Source organism: Periplaneta americana, chromosome 12 (assembly GCF_040183065.1).
Source record: "Periplaneta americana isolate PAMFEO1 chromosome 12, P.americana_PAMFEO1_priV1, whole genome shotgun sequence".
NCBI lineage: Eukaryota > Metazoa > Arthropoda > Insecta > Blattodea > Blattidae > Periplaneta > Periplaneta americana.
Genome location: NC_091128.1, coordinates 47,724,735 through 47,746,498, shown reverse-complemented (window position 1 = coordinate 47,746,498; position 21,764 = coordinate 47,724,735). Strand labels below are relative to the sequence as shown.

The window sequence follows — 21,764 nt, the reverse complement described above, 5'->3', positions numbered from 1 at the left end:
GAAAAGGGTGAGTTCTCTGGTGAAATACCTGCATTGCAATATGTTGGAACATTTAAAGGCAAACAATAAAAACGAATGTGATTATAAATTCACTGAATTTAGAAAGACATGACTGTAATTATTCCATCATAACCGAGCTACTGGTCTGATAAATGTTTTATGTTCGACCATACCGAAATGTAGTAATTATACACCTGGTAGCAGCCCTTTAATGGACCTCATTAAAGTATACCTATTCATTAAAGTTCAAGTGTTCCACCAATCACAAAATACCATTGTAGCAATATGAAAGCGCGAGTATCGATTATTCTCGGATATCACAACATTGAAACGTCACGGGGGCTGGAAATCCAATACTGTCGCAGAAGGTCATGTTGAAGAATCGATCCAAAATAAAATTGATATCTCAAATACAATATTAAACTCAGTCGATAAAACAACACACAAATTAACATCAATTCAGCGTTATCTTCCAGCCTTTCACAAAGCACATTCCCGCAAATTCATTTCACCAATTGCACAATAAATCACCTATATTTGAAATAAAGTCAGTTCTGTTACTACTGTATAATATTTAGCGTTAATTCTAAATAATATTCAAATAAATTCAATCTGTCATCTCGTTTTTCAATGTCTAATTCAATTTCAAGGTTATATAAGGATTAATGTTTATTTTACTCTCTAGATTATATCAAGGTCAATGTCGACATTTGTTTCTCGGAAAAAATCAATACTTTCGCGTCTGCGCACATCTCACAATTTACGAGGTATTGCACAAGGTCAGTTCCGCTCCTCAGTCAGATAAGAATAACATGAATCCTTATGAATAATTTCAAGTTAGAAATATGGTCGAACATAAAAAGTCGTATGAAACTTGACTATAACGGCAATTAAGACGCTCGTATGAAAATTATGAAACTCGCTTGCGCTCGTTTCATAAACATACTCGCATCTTAATTACTACCATTATAGGCTCGTTGCATAATGTACTATTCTATATTGTTCGAATAAAATTCTTCTAGCAAGTAATAGCCAACATAAATCACCTAGAGAAAGGGACAAATTTACAACTCCTTCCATTTTGATGTGATTGACATTTGAATTTAATCCTTAGAAAATGCTGATATAGCGACCAGCACCTTTTAAAGAGAACTGTTTAATGTTACAAGAGTTAAACTGTAAAATGTTCAAGTCCTGTTAAATTCAGCAACTGTTTCCGTTTATACCAGCAGCTTCCAACTGCTCAGTTCGGCGGTGACAGCGTTTCCGCCTCTTTCGGCGGCTATCACGCCAGCGCCGGGCTCGGAGGAACCCTGAACGGAGGCCCCTCTGGAGGTCTGTTTGCACAGGCTGGTACTCCTGATGGCACCTTGGCATCTGCTGGCCTTGGGGGCTCAGTTCAGAACGACGGAATCCCTAAGGGCAATGGAGGTGCCGGAACGAGAGACTCCTCGGCATCCTCATCCAGACTGGACAACCGAGTTGTCTCCAGGCGACCGCCCGACTTCTTCGACAACGTATTTAACGTGAGTACAAGGCCGACTACAATGCAGCTGTGTCTTCCCAACTGTGTGTATGAAGTAGTTATGTGCGCCTGTTATTATATAACTCCCAAATAAGTCTCGGAACACGAACTAATTTCATTTCAATGAAGAAGCATACTCATTTATTGTCAATAGAAGAAAATAATTACCTTATAAAATCTGTAAAAATTCTTAAATTCTCTTCCCGTCTCGTCCTCTTTAGCGTCTACCAATGGTTTCACTCATATCTCATAGATAGGAAACAGAAAGTTGAAATCAATGCAACTATGAAATATGCCTCGACATGGGGAACTATTAATAATGGAATTCCTCAAGGATCAATATTAGGTCCCCTACTTTTCCTAGTGTTTAAAAATGATCTTACCCCCCCTAATAAAAGATGTAGGTCATCCCATATTATTTGCAGATGACACAAGTATAGTAATTACAGCCAATAACTCCAACACATTCCAATCTTCAACAGAGGAAATTCTTTTCAAAATATGTGACTGGTTCGCAGTCAATAAATTGGTATTAAATTGTAACAAAACTAACTAATTCAATTTAAATTCTGTCCAAATTCAACCTCGCAAATTTCTAGCGCAATAATTAACAATATATCCCTTTTAGAAGCAACAACAACCAAATTTCTTGGCTTAAAATTCGATAATGTATTAAATTGGAAAAATCATATTAAAGAAATTACCCCCAAACTAAATTCAGCTTGTTTTGCTATTAGATCTATGCAAAAGATAGTAAATATCATAAATATCACTACCTTAAAAATAATATACTTTGCATACTTCCACTCGGCAATGAGTTTTAGAATAATATTCTGGGGAAATTCCACAGATAGTAACAATATATTTCTATTACAAAAATAGTAATTAGAATAATAATAGGTACCAAATCTAGGGAATCGTGTAGGACAATTTAAAAAAAACTACAAATAATGCCCATGGCTTGTCAGTACTATATTTTCATTAATAATCTTCCTCGTATGTAATCGTAAAAACTTTGTAACTAATTCAACAGTTCATAGCATAAATACACGTCAAAGAAATGACTTTCATACTCCATCGGCAAGTCTATCGTGCTATGAAAAAGGAGTGCGTCATATGGCAGTAAAAATTTTTAATAGCCTCCCTATCGATATAAAAAATGAAACTCAAAACATAAGATTATTTAGGGCCAAATTAAAGAAGTACCTAATTTCTCACGCCTTCTATTCTGTAGGTGAATTCATGACATTCAATAACACTTCATGAAATTTATATTAAAACTATGTGTTGTACTAGTAGACTTACTTACTTACTTACTTACAAATGGCTTTTAAGGAAACCAAGGTTCATTGCCGCCCTCACATAAGCCCGCCATCGGTCCCTACATACCGCTCTTGTAACGCATATTACTATTTTTCGATCTCCTGAGAATTCTGATCGGAAAGAGCACGGTTTGTATATTTACTCCCCTAATCACATTTTCAGTCATAAAACGTAACAGCGTCACATTGAAGACGATAATCTTGAAAGTGCTGACGTGTTACATTTATTATGTCAATGTTATGTTCGCCTTTTAAAATTATGCATTATCACTTTTAATTTATATGTCATTTGATTTTAAACAATTGAAAACGATATTTATCCTTCTAGGGCCATATTCATAGACATTCTTAGCGCGGGCTTTCGGTGGATAATCAGCGAACTAACGTTTTTCGTATTCACAAACCAATGTCAGCGATATGATATGATATGAATCCTATTTAGCACGCTAGTAGCGCGGGCTAGCGAAATGTTTATGAATAGCACCCTTAGAATTTACGCAACGGCTGAATGCGCACAGCTTTAACCCTTAACTTGGAAAAGCTTCATTTCTCACACTAGTTTATTAAACCTTGTCGGACCATAAAGAAAACAACTATCGCAATGTCCATATTTTATATGTTGTACTTTTTTTTTGTGAAATTTTAATTTTCCTACCAATTCTTTTCTATTGTCCTATTAAAATTATAGCATATAGCCAATTAACCTGTTGTATCCTATAGGATACCTTGTCAATTTAAGGGTTAATATTGAGTGACATCGAATCTTGTTTACGATATATACGTTTGTCCGTTATCAATTTGCCATTAAGATGTCCTATGCTGTTATTCATTCAGATTGACTTTATATTACTGGTTTCCCACTGTGTGTATGACTGTACTACTTACTTACTTACTTACTTACTGGCTTTTAAGGAACCCGGAGTTTCATTGCCGCCCTCACATGAGCCCGCCATTGGTCCCTATCCTGAGCAAGATTAAACCAGTCTCTATCATCATATTTCACCTCCCTCAAATCCATTTTAATATTATCTTCCCATCTACGTCTCGGCCTCCCTAAAGGTCTTTTTCCCTCCGGCCTCCCAACTAACACTCTATATTTCTGGATTCGCCCATACGTGCTACATGCCCTGCCCATCCCAAACGTCTGGATTTAATATTCCTAATTATGTCAGGTGAAGAATACAATGCGTGCAGTTCTGCGTTGTGTAACTTTCTCCATTCTCCTGTAACTTCATCCTTCTTAGCCCCAAATATTTTCCTAAGCACCTTTAACCTATGTTCCTCTCTCAAAGTGAGAGTCCAAGTTTCACAACCATAAAGAACAACCGGTAATATAACTGTTTTATAAATTCTAACTTTCAGAATTTTTGACAGCAGACTGGATGATAAAAGCTTCTCAACCGAATAATAACACGCATTTCCCATATTTATTCTGTGTTTAATTTCCTCCCGAGTATCACTTATATTTGTTAATGCTGCTCCAAGATATTTGATCTTCTCCACCTCTTCAAAGCATAAATTTCCAATTTTTATATTTCCATTTCGTACAATATTCTCGTCACGAGACATAATCATATATTTTATCTTTTCGGGATTTACTTCCAAACCTATCTCTTTACTTGCTTCCAGTAAAATTCCCGTGTTTTCCCGAATCGTTTGTGGATTTTCTCCTAATATATTCACGTCATCCGCATAGACAAGCAGCTGATGTAACCTGTTCAATTCCAAACCCTCTGTGTTACCCTGGACTGTATGACTGTAGTATGAGGAATCGCACTTCAATATTCCTCGCTTAGAGTATCAGACGGAATTAATGTATGTATGTCACAATAAAACGTTGATATCGCAACACGGAATCGCTTGGTCATCCTGCACCTGAGGGTAGATTATCCCGTGTCTTAATCGGTCGTTACAAGTTAATTTTTGTCGAAAGCTCTTAGAGAACAGAGCTGTTGCACAACATTTCAGAAGTGAATATGTCTTACGTCTATTATTTTGATATTTCCGTGCTACTTATTGCACAAGATCCTTTGAACGTCCGACTCAAGCATAGAAAGTTATAATGACACTGCAAATATCATAATGCATTATAGTTTTATGATTATGTCAAAGGTGTGCGCTTTTACTTTGTACAGGTCAATACAATACATGGAAGCGCGCGCAATTTTACGTCACAAATTAGATATTTGTTTATAAAAATACTTCCGGGTTTAAAATTATGAGAGTAAGGTATAATCTTACGTTAAAATTCATTCATATGTAACAATTTATAATGTCTTATTTAGAGCATGAAAATCAATTCTAGTGTTAGACCAGCTATTTTTTTGCAGTCACGTTTTTAACTTTAGATATAATAAAAACAAAATATTCCTCTTAAACAACACAAAATAGCTCATTCAAATGTAATCCCATATTCGTGAAAGAACATTAATATACTTCCTGCAAAAGCAATTAAAATATACTTAAAAAGCAGGAATATTATGTTTGTGTTGTAACTCCAATCATTTTTGCAGCAGACTTAGGTTTTTACGAAAAGTTGTAGAAAGACTGTCATTAATTTTTTTAGGTTTTGTAACATTACTGCATTCCGATGTGTTTACTTTCCAAAGAGCTTACGAGATTTCAGCCGGGAATTTGTATGTACCACAGTCTAGCATATACAGTCACGAAGCTTCAGTTGTGAGGGTGCTAGGAACAATAGACTGTGCCGGTACTATTTCGCATTGTCTGTAATGAGCGATATTAGCGATCCTATTGGTAAGCAACTATCTATGCATATTTACTACGTATTGAGCTTTGTGACTGTATATACTAGACTGTGGTTTGTACGTTGAAACAATTTCCTTAGATTTCGGTGTTATTAGGCTACTTTGAAGATGGAATGTGCAAGTAGTGCCGAAATGTCATAAAACTGGACCTAAACGTGGTTTTAAAGTCTATGTTATGTCTATCTCTAGGTCATTTTTCGAAGCAAATTGAAATCTGAGCTCTATTTTGCAGTTCAAAGGTCAGAGTTCTAAAACCACATGACTCACTTCTAGATATAACAGGCCTAATACCATTTATTCCTACGAAATAATGATACTTACTTACTTAATTACTTACTTACTTACTTACTTATTTACTTACTTACTGGCTTTTAAGGAACCCGGAGGTTCATTGCCGCCCTCACATAAGCCCGCCATTTGTCCCTATCCTGAGCAAGATTAATCCGGTCTCTACCATCATATCCCACCTCCCTCAAATTCATTTTAATATTATCTTCCCATCTACGTTTCGGTCTCCCCAAAGGTCTTTTTCCCTCCGGCCTCCAAACTAACGCTCTATATGCATTTCTGGATTCGCCCATACGTGCTACATGTCCTGCCCATCTCAAACGTCTGGATTTTATGTTCCTAATTATGTCAGGTGAAGAATACAATGCGTGCAGCTCTGCGTTGTGTAACTTTCTAAATTCTACTGTAACTTCATCCCTCTTAGCCCCAGATATTTTTCTGAGCACCTTATTCTCAAACACCCTTAACCTTTGTTCCTCTCTCAACGTGAGAGTCCAAGTTTTACAGCCATACAGAACAACCGGTAATATAACTGTTTTATAAATTCTAACTTTCAGATTTTTTGACAGCAGACTGGATGACAAAAGCTTCTCAACCGAATAATAACGGGCATCTCCCATATTTATTCACGAAATAATGATGGAAATTAATATGTATTTTTAATAAAATATTGATGGAAATCAAAATTAAAAGCCAAGTACGTTTATAGAAGTTGAACATAAAGTCCTTCCCTCATTATCAGTGGCGGCTGGTGCTTCAAAATTTTGTTCGTTTACTTTCTTACTACAAAATATTAGGCCTATCATGCTGGAGTCGTAAAAATGTGCAAAAACTCACCCATTTATTTCCACAGTGTTTTCCCAGAAGAGTCTCTTCGTAGTGTCATTAGAGCGTATCCGTTCATAAATGAAAGGAATATTCGCACTGAACTTTCAGTTATTTATGGCACTGACGAGTTCAGAAACATTTCAGGCTGTGTGTCTCTAATGGATTTTTTTCAGAGACAACAATTCATGTTCAACTTTCGGCGAGTATACAAAATTACTAGAAAGTTTACTAACAATCCCTGTGACGACTTCAGAGGCTGAAAGGTGTTTTCCTACTCTCCTCCGAACAAAACACAAGGAAAACAGGACAAAGATTTTCTTATTTCACAGCCACATTAACCACTGAAACTTATCGTACGCGTCAGAATTGAATTCTCTGTTAAACGACCTGGTTTTGGTTTTCACGCTCTGCGAAATTTAAACGTTCCGAGTCGATCTACCAAGACGCTTAATCTCACACTTCTCTTCTAAGCTGCGCGATGAAAATTGATGTTCTATTAAAGACTGAATTGTATTCATCTTAACTAGGGTCTATTTAATATAGTAGAATAACACAAACAACACAATTTATTAAAACAGCTTCTTACGCGCTCTCAACAAACTCGACTCAAGTAACAGCAGTGAAACGGAAAGCTAAATCACAATAAAATACAAGCTCACCCTCTACTCTAAAAAAAAAAAAAAAAAAAAAAAAAAAAAAAAAAAAAAAAAAAAAAAAAAAAAAAAAAAACTTGTTTTCGCGCCTAACTGCAGTCGCAGGGCGGACTTGTTCAATCTCTGCCTCATTGATTGTCACTCATCAGCTACTGCCATCTGTTTCCATTTTCAAAGCTCCTTTACCTTCCTGTTCGTTTATCAAAAACGTATCACAGTGGACAACACCTCTCTCATCCCCTCGCCCCGAAGAGATACCCAAGATCAAGTCAGTCCCCATAAGAAGTATTTACTCTGGCAAGTCAACGATGAGGCTCCTACAAACGATTATAGTTGGATGAGAAACTTTCTACAGCTTATCATACCAATCGTGTACTTAGACCACAATAATTTAACTTGTATTTTAAACCAAAATATCCGTAAATTTTTTTAGGTGTAGCGCAAACTTGCTACAACCTTAAGGAGCCGCGCCTGCTCATTACAAGCATTTATTACTGAAAACTACGCTAAATACAAGGGCACGGTTTTCAGCAAATAATACCTCAACCTTCAAAGTTTTCATGGATACACCTCAACATGTGGTCATTTTGTTACCCGTAGAACGCCACGTTTTGCTAACATATCAATTTTCCTACACCAAAATCCTAACATTGTGTCTGTTAACTTTTCCAGAGGTATGTATGATTGCCTCATCAGAAAAATCAAATTTGCTTAAGATAGTCATTGTGTCTTTCAATTCCCTCCGGAATATCGACAGCAAATGCATCACTTCGGGGACGGTCGTCTAGCAACAAAGCTTGCATGATTTGCACTTAGAACGCTTAGAACTACAGCCGTCTGTGCAAAATTGTCCACACCTCCGGAAAAGTAAACAAATACAATGTTCGGTTTTGGGGCAGGAAAGCGAGACGTTGGCGGAAAGAAAGGCATAGATTAAATGTTCTCCAGGCAACAAACGGAGCGCATGTTGAAGTATATCGTCGTTGTTCCTTCAATAACTCCTATGTGCAAAATATAAAATTTTTAGTAGCAAGTAAAAAACACATTTATTCATTCTGTGGCAGTGGTACATGGGAGATTATGAATTCTTACATTTTCGAAAGAAAGAAATATAATTATATATAGGAGATTTTATTATTTGCTATATCACTATTTCAGTTATTTAATAGAGCAGGAATCTGAAAATCGATAAATATATCACATAGGAGTTATTGCAGGAACAACGACGATATGCATGACAATTTCCTAAGTTGCGATATAATTTGCTGGAAATCTCGTCTCTGCATCTAGCGCATTATTCAGTAATAAATGTTTATAATCAGGAAAAGACTTTATGTTCACCCTGTATTATTCTTATCACTTCGATGTCGTTGTAAGCGGAGGAAATAAATTAGGCACATATGAAAGCGCACATATTTCTCCACTAAGATCATTTGGTTTTGCTTGTAAGGAAAAGGTAATAAGTGACTTTATATCCAAAGAGGAAATTATATTCTGCATTACGGAATTGTTGTATAATTATATATTATCTCTTTATAAAGAATTTATCTTCGAAAAATGAAAACAATAAAATGAAAAAGCAACATTTGCTTAATATAACTTTAAGTCTTTTCTTTGTAGATATAATTTGAAGCAAACAATGTTCAATTTTTGCCCATAGATGCAGGGTGAAAGGGATACAACTGCATTCGTTTTAAAAATAAAATATTTAGGTTGTAAGCAACCAAGATCAAATGTTATTTTGATATTTGGATAACAAATTAGCGAAAATATAATTTGTGTCTGAACCTTGAATCCCATTTATGGTAAAACTATTAGGCATTAGACATATGAATGGTAAGATATCAACGCGAAGAACAAGCCGAAAAAAATATTCTTGTGTCAATTCTTTGAAAATCGCTTTATTACTATAATAACGTACAAAATTATCTGATAAAATTTTCGTCACACTGTAAATGACAATGACTGAAGACCTAAACTCTATCTGTGGGCACAAAAGTTTGGACTGAGGTTAAACCCAGGAAAATCGCAGGCAATTGTAATGGGACATCAGCGCTTACTCAGTACAATTGACGACAAAACCATACTAAGACTGTCAATAAATGGATCGTTTATTAAGTATAGCGACACTGTAAACTGGAATAATCAAGTAACTCACATCTGTAAGAAAATATTTTCATTGCTCCACTCTCTAAATCACTTGCGGAACTGTCTGCCTCTTTGCATAAAAAGAAACATTATTCAGTCGCTAGTGATGCCCCATTTTGATTACTGCGATTCTCTCTTGACAAATATAACCGTCAATTTAGTTGAAAGACTACAACGTGTTCATAATGTGTGTGTCCGCTTCATCTGCAATACTCGTAAAGTTGACCATATAACGCCATCTTTTGAAGATCTTTCTTGGGTCCGCCTAAAGGAACGTAGAATAGCATATTCTTTATCTGTTCTGTTTAGAATATTATTCACTTCTACTCCAAAATATCTGAACTCGCTTTGAATATCTTACAACGTTACGGAATCAACATCAGGCCTTATTATCCATTCCTCGTCACCGCACCTCTTCCTATTCATCCTCTTTCACCGTGTCAGTTTGTCGCCTATGGAACTCCTTACCTCGTGATGTCAAGGATTGCCGAATTGTTAATCAATTTAAATTAAGAATTACATACTTTTACATGAAATTAATTTGTGAGTGTTAGCCGATTTTTATAGGTTATTCTGTGTGTATATAAATTGTCATTTAGGCCTATCATAAAGTAGAATTAGGATATGAATTGTAAATAACTTAATTATGTATCATGTTTAGTTAACATTTCATTATAGCCCATGTAAGCTTGTTAATGCGCATTGAAAATTATTTTCATATTTAAGTATGACTTTACTATTTTTGTCATTGTTTCAATGTGTATTTTACTTCTGGTAATGTGGAAGAGAAGGCCTCATGGCCTTAACTCTACCAGAATAAATAAATAAATAAATAAATAAATACATAAATAAGTAAAAAAATAAATAGTTAAATAATTAGAAAAATAATTAGATAAATAAATAAGTAAATTAATTAATTAAATAAATTAGATTAATTAAATAAATTAAATAAATTAAATAAATTAATTAAATTAAATTAAATAATAAATAAATAAATAAATGCGTATTTAATCAGTTATTTCTTATGTCTCCTATCCAATAGTATTATCATAAAGTGGGATTCAATCCTTAGATACATTTTATTCGGCTAAACTATTCGAATACCAAAATTATATTTGATTTTTTTGATTACAGTGCTTACAACCTAAAGATTCTGTTCTTAGAGTTAATGCGGTTATACCGTTTTCACTCTGTGTAGGTAAGGTCCGTCGCCATGTCATCTTTCGAAGACAATATTTCAGTTCTATTCACAACTCAGTTTTTTTTTTTTTTTTTTCAAATTATTAACTACTAAAGACCTACATATATCACTACAATTAACTGTCGTGAACAAAAGTACTCTCATCTCTCTCGATTTGCTCATTTATAAAAAAGACTTTTGTTAAATCAATCTCATTAAAATAAAGAAAGCTGCAGAATTCATCACTAACATACATCTCAGTACAGATAGATTCAAGTGAAACCTCAGTTGGAAATAGCAAACGTGTGTAGAAACGTCCTCTTAGTAACTTCGGTAAGGAGAAGTGGGGAAAACCTTGAACATACGTACAAGAAATTTCCTCTCCCTCTTTCTCTCCATCAAGCAAAAAATTAAACACTGTTCTCTGTTCCAGTTTCACAGGTTGCTGGGTTTTTCCTGCATTCTTCTCTAAATAAATAAATTAGTACTTCTTCAGGATATAGCATATTACCATCCACTCTTATTAGATAGTGAATTCAAATTAGACGGTATGTTAACATTTTGCTGTTTTTATTATTATATATATAGCTATTTCTCATATCGTCATTCCAAACTTTATTTTTACAGCGTTTAACACGTTGTAGATCTCTTACAAGGAAACTCGAAATGGTTAGAAAAAAAAACTCGATCCGTAACAAAGCGTGGCTTTTAGTAATAAAATTAGTATTTTCTGTTAAAAACATTTCTGTTGTAATGTTCTGTTATTAGGACTATTTCGTGAATAAAATAAAAATGTAAATAATATGTCCCTAAAATTCGATCACAAAATGTTAGTAATTGTATATTAACGAATACTTAACCTATTCAGACATTGTGAAGTTGTAATAGTCGTAGATGAATATCGATTACTACAATAAAGAAATTCGATGTTATTATTTAGTAATGCCAATTGCGAAAAGTGGAATACAGGTTTAACAATGTTAATTACATGTACTGCACTTTTCTCTTATTATTATAACATAAATACATTTTCATTATCTGCTGAAATCATAATTTAATTTAACAGTAACAGAGGGGACAGCTATATACCAATGCTTATGTATTCACAGCGAGACATGTTGCTACACAGTGAAGTCATCTCTGTATAGATAGGCCTAATTAAAACACGAATTTTATAACGCCATACGGAAGGCAGTTTGATCAAAGACCTTATTATTACTATGCAAGGTCTTTGGGCTTGATATCCGATGATGTTACATAAATTTGAACATCTGACTTTTTATTAATTGTTTCATTTCATTCACAAAATACAAATTTTATTGGCTACAATTATAGATTACGTTACCTGTGGGAGCAGGACCAATGTCAGCTGTGTCTTATTTCGACCGTTACAATCAATGCTACACGAAAGCATTTTTTATAGCTCGACAAACGCATTCTCGCTGTAATGTGTAACTGAACTAAAGCTGCATCTACCCAGTTCAATATTTCAATCGCGTATGCGTGCAAGCTGGGAAGAATATTGAAAGAATCAAGTTTAAAAGGTACGTTCAATTAAGATTCATGAAGATTTTGTGTTTACATGGTGCGCCGTTTTGAACGTCGTTTTCACTGCGTAAATATATTCATTAATATTAAATATCAATCTTGCATTCATTGCTTTAAAGCTGAAAGAAAAGTTTAACCGTGTAGTTGCATCTTAATGTATTCATAATCATCGATTTAGGGGGAAACAGTTGGTGACAACGACTAAACAAAAGAACGACCATGCGATAAATTGATAGCGATAAATCTAGCAGCAAAAATTATCGCAAAGTGTCACTGTGATTGGTTGGAATTCAAAATTCCATTACACTTCGTTAGTCGAAAATGGAATGACGCCATATAAACGAAATAGTCAATATAATTTGCTCTGTAGGTGAGACTAAAATAGAAAAACCATACATGACTTAGTTAGTTTAGGATGCATGCTAGAAAAATAAATAATATAAAACGCATTTTAAACACATACTTAAATGGAGGATAAAACTAAATAAAATAAAACGATAATGCAACTAACAGCAAATAACTTCAAATTTCGTTTCAAACCCAGAAATAAATTCAGTTAAATGAATAAGAAAGGCTTTCACAGAGATTTACTTCTACTGTAGCATGTGAACTACGTGAAAAATTCTATATGCTAGTTGAAAATATTGTTACTCTTGGAACGCTGTTTTAAACGACAAACGTCTCTTTAATTTCGTCCTTCGTAAAGCACTTAATTTGGCTCTAATTTTTGTTTAAAAATATGACCGATTGTGCGTTGGATTGCCATGCTGGCTCAGTGTTAGAGCATCGAGCTTATAAGCCAGGGGACCATGGTTCAAATACCGTTTCATCCTAAGCAGCACAGAGGTTTTCTCCGGGTATTTCGGTTCCCTTGTGAGATCCCAACAATTGAGGACATAACATTCTAAATGTGCTAAAGTGCCAAGAATAACTTTCTGAAATATTGATGAAAAAACACTGCGAAATGCATGTTGAGATACGTACAACACCGTAGTAACCAAGGGTAAATGGAGTCAAAAAATAACAAATCCTTAATTTTATTGTTAATTTCATAATACTGTATATTACACTCATAATATATCATTAGTTATAGCCACATGTGAGTACTACTTCCCCAAAAATGTTTCTTTTTTACTCTAAGCTAACTGTATGTACATGAACTGAAATATTTCACTGCAGTGACTCTTTTTACCATTCTGTATAAGGATAAATGGGGTAAGTGTTTAGGGCAAATCGGGTCACAATTTTTCCCTCTATATACCTGCACGGAACTTTAAAATGAACATTGAATTGATTTAATTTAACACTTTACACCTTCCACAAACAAACACTGTTTTCTTTTCTGCACCAACGAACTGTGTTGCAGTGTAGTCCAAAACCACATGCGTACAGTTTCAAAATTCTAGACACAAATTCATTTTCTTGTTCTGGAGTAAACGTAGTTTGACGGCTTTTACTTTTCAAGTGGTTGTCCTGGCCTTTTTGAAGACGTCGTTGCAGACATGAATGAAGAACTCCTAACAACTCAGCAACATGACGTTGGCTTCTTCCCTCGCGAAATACTTTAATAGCCTTCTGCATGTCGTTCTCAGTCCACGAATTTGACGTTTTCCTCTTACATTTAACCATCTGTCACAAAGAATTGAAAATAAATCCTTAATTTGAGTGGACTGTTTTCAAACATGTTGAACCTATTTGTCCTATATTACTGACCCTATTTAATCCAAATTTAGGACTTTTTTGCGCTAGAGGTTGGTAGTACTGAATACTGTTTCGACGAAGGCGTTAATAGCCATAATCCCTTCTAAAAAACTTAAACTTAATATTGAAAGTTAATCGCACAAATTCTCTGCAATAGTTGCTGGAAAATAATAAAGGAACCATAAAGTATTATTTAAAATGTATAACATACCCTTAATTCACCTTTATATTCTCTCTATTATTTTACTGTCAACACAAAGAATACACACACCAGCTAGCATCAGTGGCACTCAACGTGTACAGGAAGTTCTCTTCCTGACCAGTATATGGTAGCACTTGCTTGAACTGGTTTACGCTTGAATATGGAGACAGGGTTTTAAATTGAACCGATTTAACCTCTGAACCGAGTTAGACAGAGTTACTTTGTAGTACGAATGAGTCACTTTCAGTTCAGTTACGACAAAGACAATTTAGTATGTTATTCTCGTATGGATGTTTCTCCCTTAAATTGAAGAAAATTAAATTTAAAAATTTGGCACTTAGTACACTTAGAATGTTAGGTCTTCAAATATTCTTCGCCATCATCATCATCCATTCAATCATTCATTCATTACGAGTGTAATGTACAGCCACCGCCTGTAGCAACTCTCGGGCAGTCTCTGACGAATTAATTGGTCAACATTTTTCGGCACTAGAAGCATCTATGAGATCGTTCGTAGAGTCGGGATGAATAACCAGCAGCATCTGCTGCTGAATTAGCCGTGAAAAAAAGTCAATAAATATGCTCATCTTTAAGACAATTATATCTTTGTCCCCTTTGGTCCTTGGAGTCATGACGCTAAAGTTTTGGTATCTCAAATCGGCCAAATTTGATGTCCATTACTGGTAATCGCAGTTGCACTACTTATTTGCGTCAACGCTTAAGTATTGCTATTCAACGCGGAAATGCGATGAGCGTTTTAGGTTCTCTTCCCGAATCCAGCCCTTTGGACGAACTCTTTCTCCTGTAAAATTTATTAAGTATTCTGTATGTAAATATTAGTATTCAGTATTATTTGTAAAAGAATGTAGGTATATAAGAGAATAAATAATTATTTTCCCATAACTTTTGTATGGGGAAATGAACTAGCCATCTTAACTCATTAACTCCTGGCTTAATTAGCAAATGAATGATGCCTTGTTTGTATTACTTGTGAGATTCAGATCTATCTTCGGTCAGTTGGCTGAACAACAAAATAATGTAATTATTTTATAATTTCATAACCATTACTTACAGGATCATTTTTGTTTAAACAGGATTGACAAATTTAAAACAAATTAGTGTTCGCTGAAATTATCTTTTAATATCCTGTAAACAGAACATCAGTTTCAACAACGCGTCTATAGTTCCTGTATGAATTCTCTACGTAGAGGTACATTTCTGAAGCAAAGTAATGTGAGGTGTTTATGGTTATTAATCGCAAGAAGAATCTTGAACAAACATATTTTCGATATCAGCAACAGAGAATAATGTGTTTTCAAATTTAAAAACCGTTATAACCACTTATGGAATCATTTTGTTATAAATAGGATTGATAAATATAAAACCAAAGCGTTTTCGTCGAAACGATCTAAGTTTATTATTACAGTATCGGTACATTACTTCAATAACACGATCCCAATTCCGGATTTCCCTACGTAGATGAATATTTCTGAAGCAATGTAGTGTCAGGTGTCTGTGGCTCCTAATCACATGAACAATCTTGAGCAAACATACAGTATTTTCGAACTGCATCAAATTCTGTACCGAAGCGGTACTACTATGAAAATGTAGGCATGTATGTTGTATTTCTGGCAGATAAAAATATTGGAGTTCCAAATTCTGTGAAGCTGTTATAATTTTTCTTAGTTCTAATGCTATAGGATATCTTACTTAAAACTGCTGGAGAGTTGGATGGCAGGTAAATGTTAGGGTGTTGGCGTATAAGAGGCAACTTCAACTGCTGATGAATAGACGAACTCCGCCATTAGCAGATAATCCGTTGAAAGTGCGTCATTGATACTCTGTTTTACTTTTGGTGAATGAATCTTAATCCAATAAATGAAGCTGCTAAGGTTTCAAACAAGCACAAAGTATTTCATACAATAGAAATATTTATTGACTGCCAATCTCCTTAACGTAAGATATGTGATGAGAAAAGCATAAAGATAAATATTTCCAAAACTAGTGTCATAAACTTTACTAGGCAAGTTAGTTTGGTGAAATTAAACTATAATTTAAATCAAAATGAGGTTAACGGAGCTAATAGTGTCGAAGATCTTGGCGTATTTTTGCCAGTAAATTTTATTTTCATGTTGATTTCATTTATAAGCATGCAATTACTGTACCCAGCGGTTAGGACGTAAATTCATGCCATCATGGTTGTATAGATTTCTGTCTAATAAGTCTAAAAATAACTAGGAGAAAAATATTGTTTCTTTCAAGTCTTACAGTTTGTAATCTCGACATCAACCTCTTGACGCATTATTCAATCAGTATTTGTGAAAGTAAAATGTGAATCTTTCATGAACAATGTTAGCTTACATATTAATTTATTATTAGTATATGTATTTATTTATTCATTTATTTATATAACACGCCAAAGCCCCAATTACAATAGACAGTACAGTATAGTACAACCCCAGTATTTGAAGCTGTGCAATTGGTTATGAAGTCATACTATCATAATGCATTTTTGTTTCAGATCCCGATATCCGCGCTGCAGGCTGTAAACCAACTCCTAGGTGAGTTAATTGAACTTTTACTCGGCTCAACTGGCGATTTCTACTGTCAGTAATATGATTGATAGCTAGTCAGTCAAGTGAGTGAGTCTTAGAAAGTGAATACACTCTTACCTTCTTAACAATTACACAAGAAGGGTTGAGTAAATCCACAGTCTAGTATAAACAGTCATGAAGCTTGAGTTGTGAGGATGCTAGGAACACTAGACCCTGCCGGTACTATTTCGCATTGTCTGTAATGAGGCGATAGTAGCGATCCTAGTGGTTAGCAACTATCTATGGATGCATATTTACTATGTATTGAGCTTCGTGACTGTATATACTAGACTGTGGTAAAACCCTACCAAAAATAATCAAGATATGAGAGGTATTGTTTCAAATATTTACAAAACGAGGTATACATTATTTAAAACAATTTATTGATTTGCTTTATTTAAAGGTTAGAGTTGACAAAGATGCTTATATAAGCATTATGATAAATATATTAATGGATATTTTCTCAGTACAATAATTATGAATGTATCGTAATTATGAAACGCATATCGCATCCTAATTCTATTGTCCTCTAATTTATCCATGATTGTTTGGTAGTAAACTAACGTATTGTTTCGCGTAATAGGTCGAAAATGACAAGCGTTGCTCTGAGGACGCAATGGCGCGAGCTTGTAGAGCACTGGCTTATGGTGACTGTGGACCCGGGTTGAAATCCCAGTGACCGCGGAGTCGTATTTGTGGTAAACAAAGCCAAAATTCCAAATGGTTTTTCTTAGGGTTCTTCACCATTCTACCACATTATTGTCACAATCATCATCATCATCATCATCATCATCATCATTTCAATAGTATCTACTCAAAGTTGTGAACTTGGATGCAGTATTGTGAACTAGGTTACAGATATCATGAATGTGATGAAGCGTAGTCCACACCTGTGGAGTAACGGTCAGCGCGTCTGGCCGCGAAACCAGGTGGCCCGGGTTCAAATCCCGGTCGGGGCAAGTTATCTGGTTGAGGTTTTTTCCGGGGTTTTCCCTCAACCCAATACGAGCAAATGCTGGGTAACTTTCGGTGTTGGACCCCGGACTCATTTCACCGGCATTATCACCTCCATAGCATTCAGACGCTAAATAACCTAGATGTTGATACAGCGTCGTAAAATAACCCAAGAAAATAATAAAAATGAAGCGTAGTAAGCTCGGGAGGGGGGGTGAAGCTCACACTAGTGGGATTTCACCGGACCTTGAATGTATGTGGCTAAATCAACAGATGGCAGCACATATCTGAGTCATATCTACAAGAAAGCGACCATTCGAATTCAAACAACCATTCCCACATAAGGAGCAAGTATAAGACATGAAAGCCTAGAAAACAATATGAAATTGATCTTGTTTTGAAAGACTAAAATATTGTGGAATTTTTTCTGAGGGTACTTGAGAAAAATTTGTATTCGACATTCGCGTTTATCTATGGGACTTTTCGAATATAACTGAATTGTCATTAAAAGTCAATCAGTTTTATCAAGAGAGGTTGTAGTTTCCTCATCCTCTGAATGTTCCTAGGACAAAGACGTGCCGAAACAATTTCGATTATGAAACAAAAGAGAATTACAATTTATATTTTTAAAAATTAACGCAAAATAAATCCTTTAGCAATTTACGTAATAAAGAACAGAAGTATATGTTGATATGTTGTACCCAATACTGAAATCTTATATTATATCCAGATCTACGAAATTAAAATCTTTAACAGTAAAGTGTAGTGAGTCTTATTATATGGCTGTGAGACATGGAAAACAAGTAAAATTATACAAAATAAACTGCAAACATTTGTTAATAGATGTTTACGAAGAATTTAAAAATTAGATGGGCAGATATAATCACAAACTCAGAACTGTGGAAGATAACAAATCACAATAGAAATCAAAAGACGAAAGTATAATTGGATAGGGCACACAATCAGGAAAGAAGATGGAGCAGTAGAAAGAATGGCTTTGGATTGGAACCGCCAGGGTAGTAGAACAAGAGGAAGGCCAAAAAATACATGGAAGAGAACAGTTTTGGAGGAAATTGCTAGGGAGGGGAAAACATGGAACGAAGTGAAGAAGTTGGCTACAAATAGGGTCCGATGGAGGCACTTTGTGAATGCCCTATGCTCCTCATCAGGAGATAAAGGAGTTGATTGATTGATATGTTGACATAAACGTATTACAAACATGAGAAATACAAAATTAATAATTACTTACATACTTAAAAATGGCTTTTAAGGAACCCGAGGTTAATTGCCGCTCTCACATAAGCCCGCCATCGGTCCCTATCCTATACAAGATAAATCCAGTCTCTATCATCATATCCCACCTCCCTCAAATCCATTTTAATATTATCCTCCCATCTACGTCTCGGCCTCCTCAAAGATCTTTTTCCTCCGGTCTCCCAACTAACACTCTATATGCATTTCTGGATTCGCCCATATGTACTACATGCCCTGCCCATCTCAAACGTCTGGATTTAATGTTCCTAATTATGTCAGATGAAGAATACAATGCGTGCAGTTCTGCGTTGTGTAACTTTCTCCATTCTCCTGTAACTTCATCCCTCTTAGCCTCAAATACTTTTCTAAGAACCTTATTCTCAAACACACTTAAACTCTGTTCCTCTCTCAAAGTGAGAGTCAAGTTTCACCACCATACAGAAGAACCGGTAATATAACTGTTTTATAAATTCTAACTTTCAGATTTTTTGACAGCAGATTGAATGATAAAAGCTTCTCAACCGAATAATAACATGCATTTCCCATATTTATTCTGCGTTTAACTTCCTCCCGTGTGTCATTTATATTTGTTACTGTTGCTCCAAGATATTTGAATTTTTCCACCTCTTCGAAGGATAAATCTGCAATTTTTATGTTTCCATTTCGCACGATATTCTGGTCACGAGACATAATCATATACTTTGTTTTTTTCGGGATTTACTTCCAAACCGATCGCTTTACTTGCTTCAAGTAAAATTTCCTGTGTTTTCCCTAATCGTTTGTGGATTTTCTCCTAATATATTCACGTCATCCCATAGGCAAGCAGCTGATGTAACCCGTTCAATTCCAAACCCTCTCTGTTATCCTGGACTTTCCTAATGGCATACTCTAGAACAAAGTTAAAAAGTAAAGGTGATAGTGCATCTCCTTGCTTTAGCCCGCAGTGAATTGGAAAAGCAAGAGATAGAAACTGGCCTATACGGAGCCTGCTGTAAGTTTCATTGAGACACATTTTAATTAATCGAATTAATTTCTTGGGAATACCAAATTAAATAAGAATATTATATAAATCTTCTGTCTTAACCGAGTCATACGCCTTTTTGAAATCTATGAATAACTGATGGACTGTAGCCTTATAATCCCATTTTTTCTCCAATATCTGTCGAATAAAAAAAATCTGATCAATAGTCGATCTATTACGCCTAAAACCGCACTGATGATCCCCAATAATTTCGTCTACGTACGGAGTTAATCTTCTCAAAAGAATATTAGACAAAATTTTGTACGACGTCAACAAAATGATATTCCTCGAAAGTTATCACAGTTAATCTTGTACCCCTTCTTAAAAATAGGTACAATACAAAATTAATAATAGGAGTAATTCAAGGGAATCGAAGGAATATGGAAACTAGGATAAAGTGCATCATGCGTCAATGAAATTTAATGCATACAAGCTGTTTGATAGGAAATATAAGAGCAAAAAGAAAAGACGAAGGCAAAAAGCTTATAGACTAATACTCTGAAGAGCTTTAGTGATCCTCAGAGTGAAATTAATGCGTCAATTTGCTTCAAATATGATTCCTTTGCCCATTAATTTTAGTATTATATATTTTATAATAGCGTGGGATTGAGGACCCTGAAGTTTTAATGATACTGAAATCAGAAGATGAACTGAAGGGTAACCAAGATATAGCAATTCCTAATAACTGAAAATGGTTACACAACAAAGAAGCACTTTATTTCAAGGACAGATAAGTGGGCACTGTAATTGTCAAACGGAAATGAACACAAGGGAAAAGGAAAGTTCCTCAGCATGGTCCGCTATATCCTACAGCCAAAGAGCAGCCCTTCGAGGCTTCGAAACGAGGTCACGAGATCAATGCACTCGGCTCTGTTGACCGTCATGTCAACTGTCCGAGAAGGTTAAGGAGTAAGTTGCATTACTTGCAAGTGATAACATTTGACATGTCCTCTTCTATGCTCTTCTCCTGTTACACAGGTAGGTCTACTTATTTCGAAATTGCAGAAGACTATCCAGCTAATGAACGATGAGAATGTCCAATAATAGTTTCGCTTTAAGCACATTCTTGAAGTACAGCGAAAACAGAGTGCAAAACTTGACATTTCTGCCCTAAAAGTTAGGAAATTCAATATTTACAAAAGTCTCCAATATGATTAATATTCATAATTAATTAACCCTTAAATCAGAACTTTTATTAAGATATGTGAAGTTTTGAACAACGTTAATTTGTCTTAGAAATATTGAAGATAACCTAGTTATTTCAATATTTCAGTATAAAATTCAATTAGTTACTTTCAAGATATTGCTTGTAATTTCTACATTTCCATAACGCTTATAGCCTATAGCAGTAGTAAAATAGAAATGTAACGAATATCTGCCCAGTAATAGCACAACAAACAAATTCTTGAGTAATACATGTGTGGTGTAGTCACATAAACTATAAATGTTAGGCTTCGTTCGGAACCTAAGTCCCGAAATGATGACTCGAAGAAATTGTAGAGTATATTTATTATAATATATACAAAATACAAATACTGAACTCAACTGTAGAGCTCCCAGTAGCAAAAGGCGCCCCTGGTAATGAATTTCATGCTTATATATCCGAGGAAATGAAAAACTCCACCCTATGAGGTCATCGACAGCCAATTAGATTCAGAACCACATGGTCATTACCTCCCCATGAGGTCATTAGCATCCAATTAGGGGTAGATGTATTTTTAACCATGAGGTCATCAATAGCCAATAGTAGGCATGTATGGATAACATCTTTTAAGTTT

At 34.9% G+C, this 21,764-nt stretch overlaps 1 protein-coding gene across 2 annotated transcripts in view; it reads left to right on the top strand.

Moving 5' to 3' along the window:
* Positions 1–21,764, top strand: part of LOC138710385 (uncharacterized) — a 39,836-nt gene that overhangs the window by 8,298 nt on the left and 9,774 nt on the right. Inside the window, exons 2-3 of one of the 2 annotated variants that reach the window (XM_069841267.1) lie at positions 1,233–1,526; positions 16,685–16,724. In XM_069841267.1, the coding sequence (XP_069697368.1) occupies positions 1,233–1,526; positions 16,685–16,724 (334 nt within the window). Of the gene's footprint in view, positions 1–1,229; positions 1,527–16,684; positions 16,725–21,764 lie in introns of both variants that reach the window. The other variant, XM_069841266.1, reaches the window with a different exon arrangement.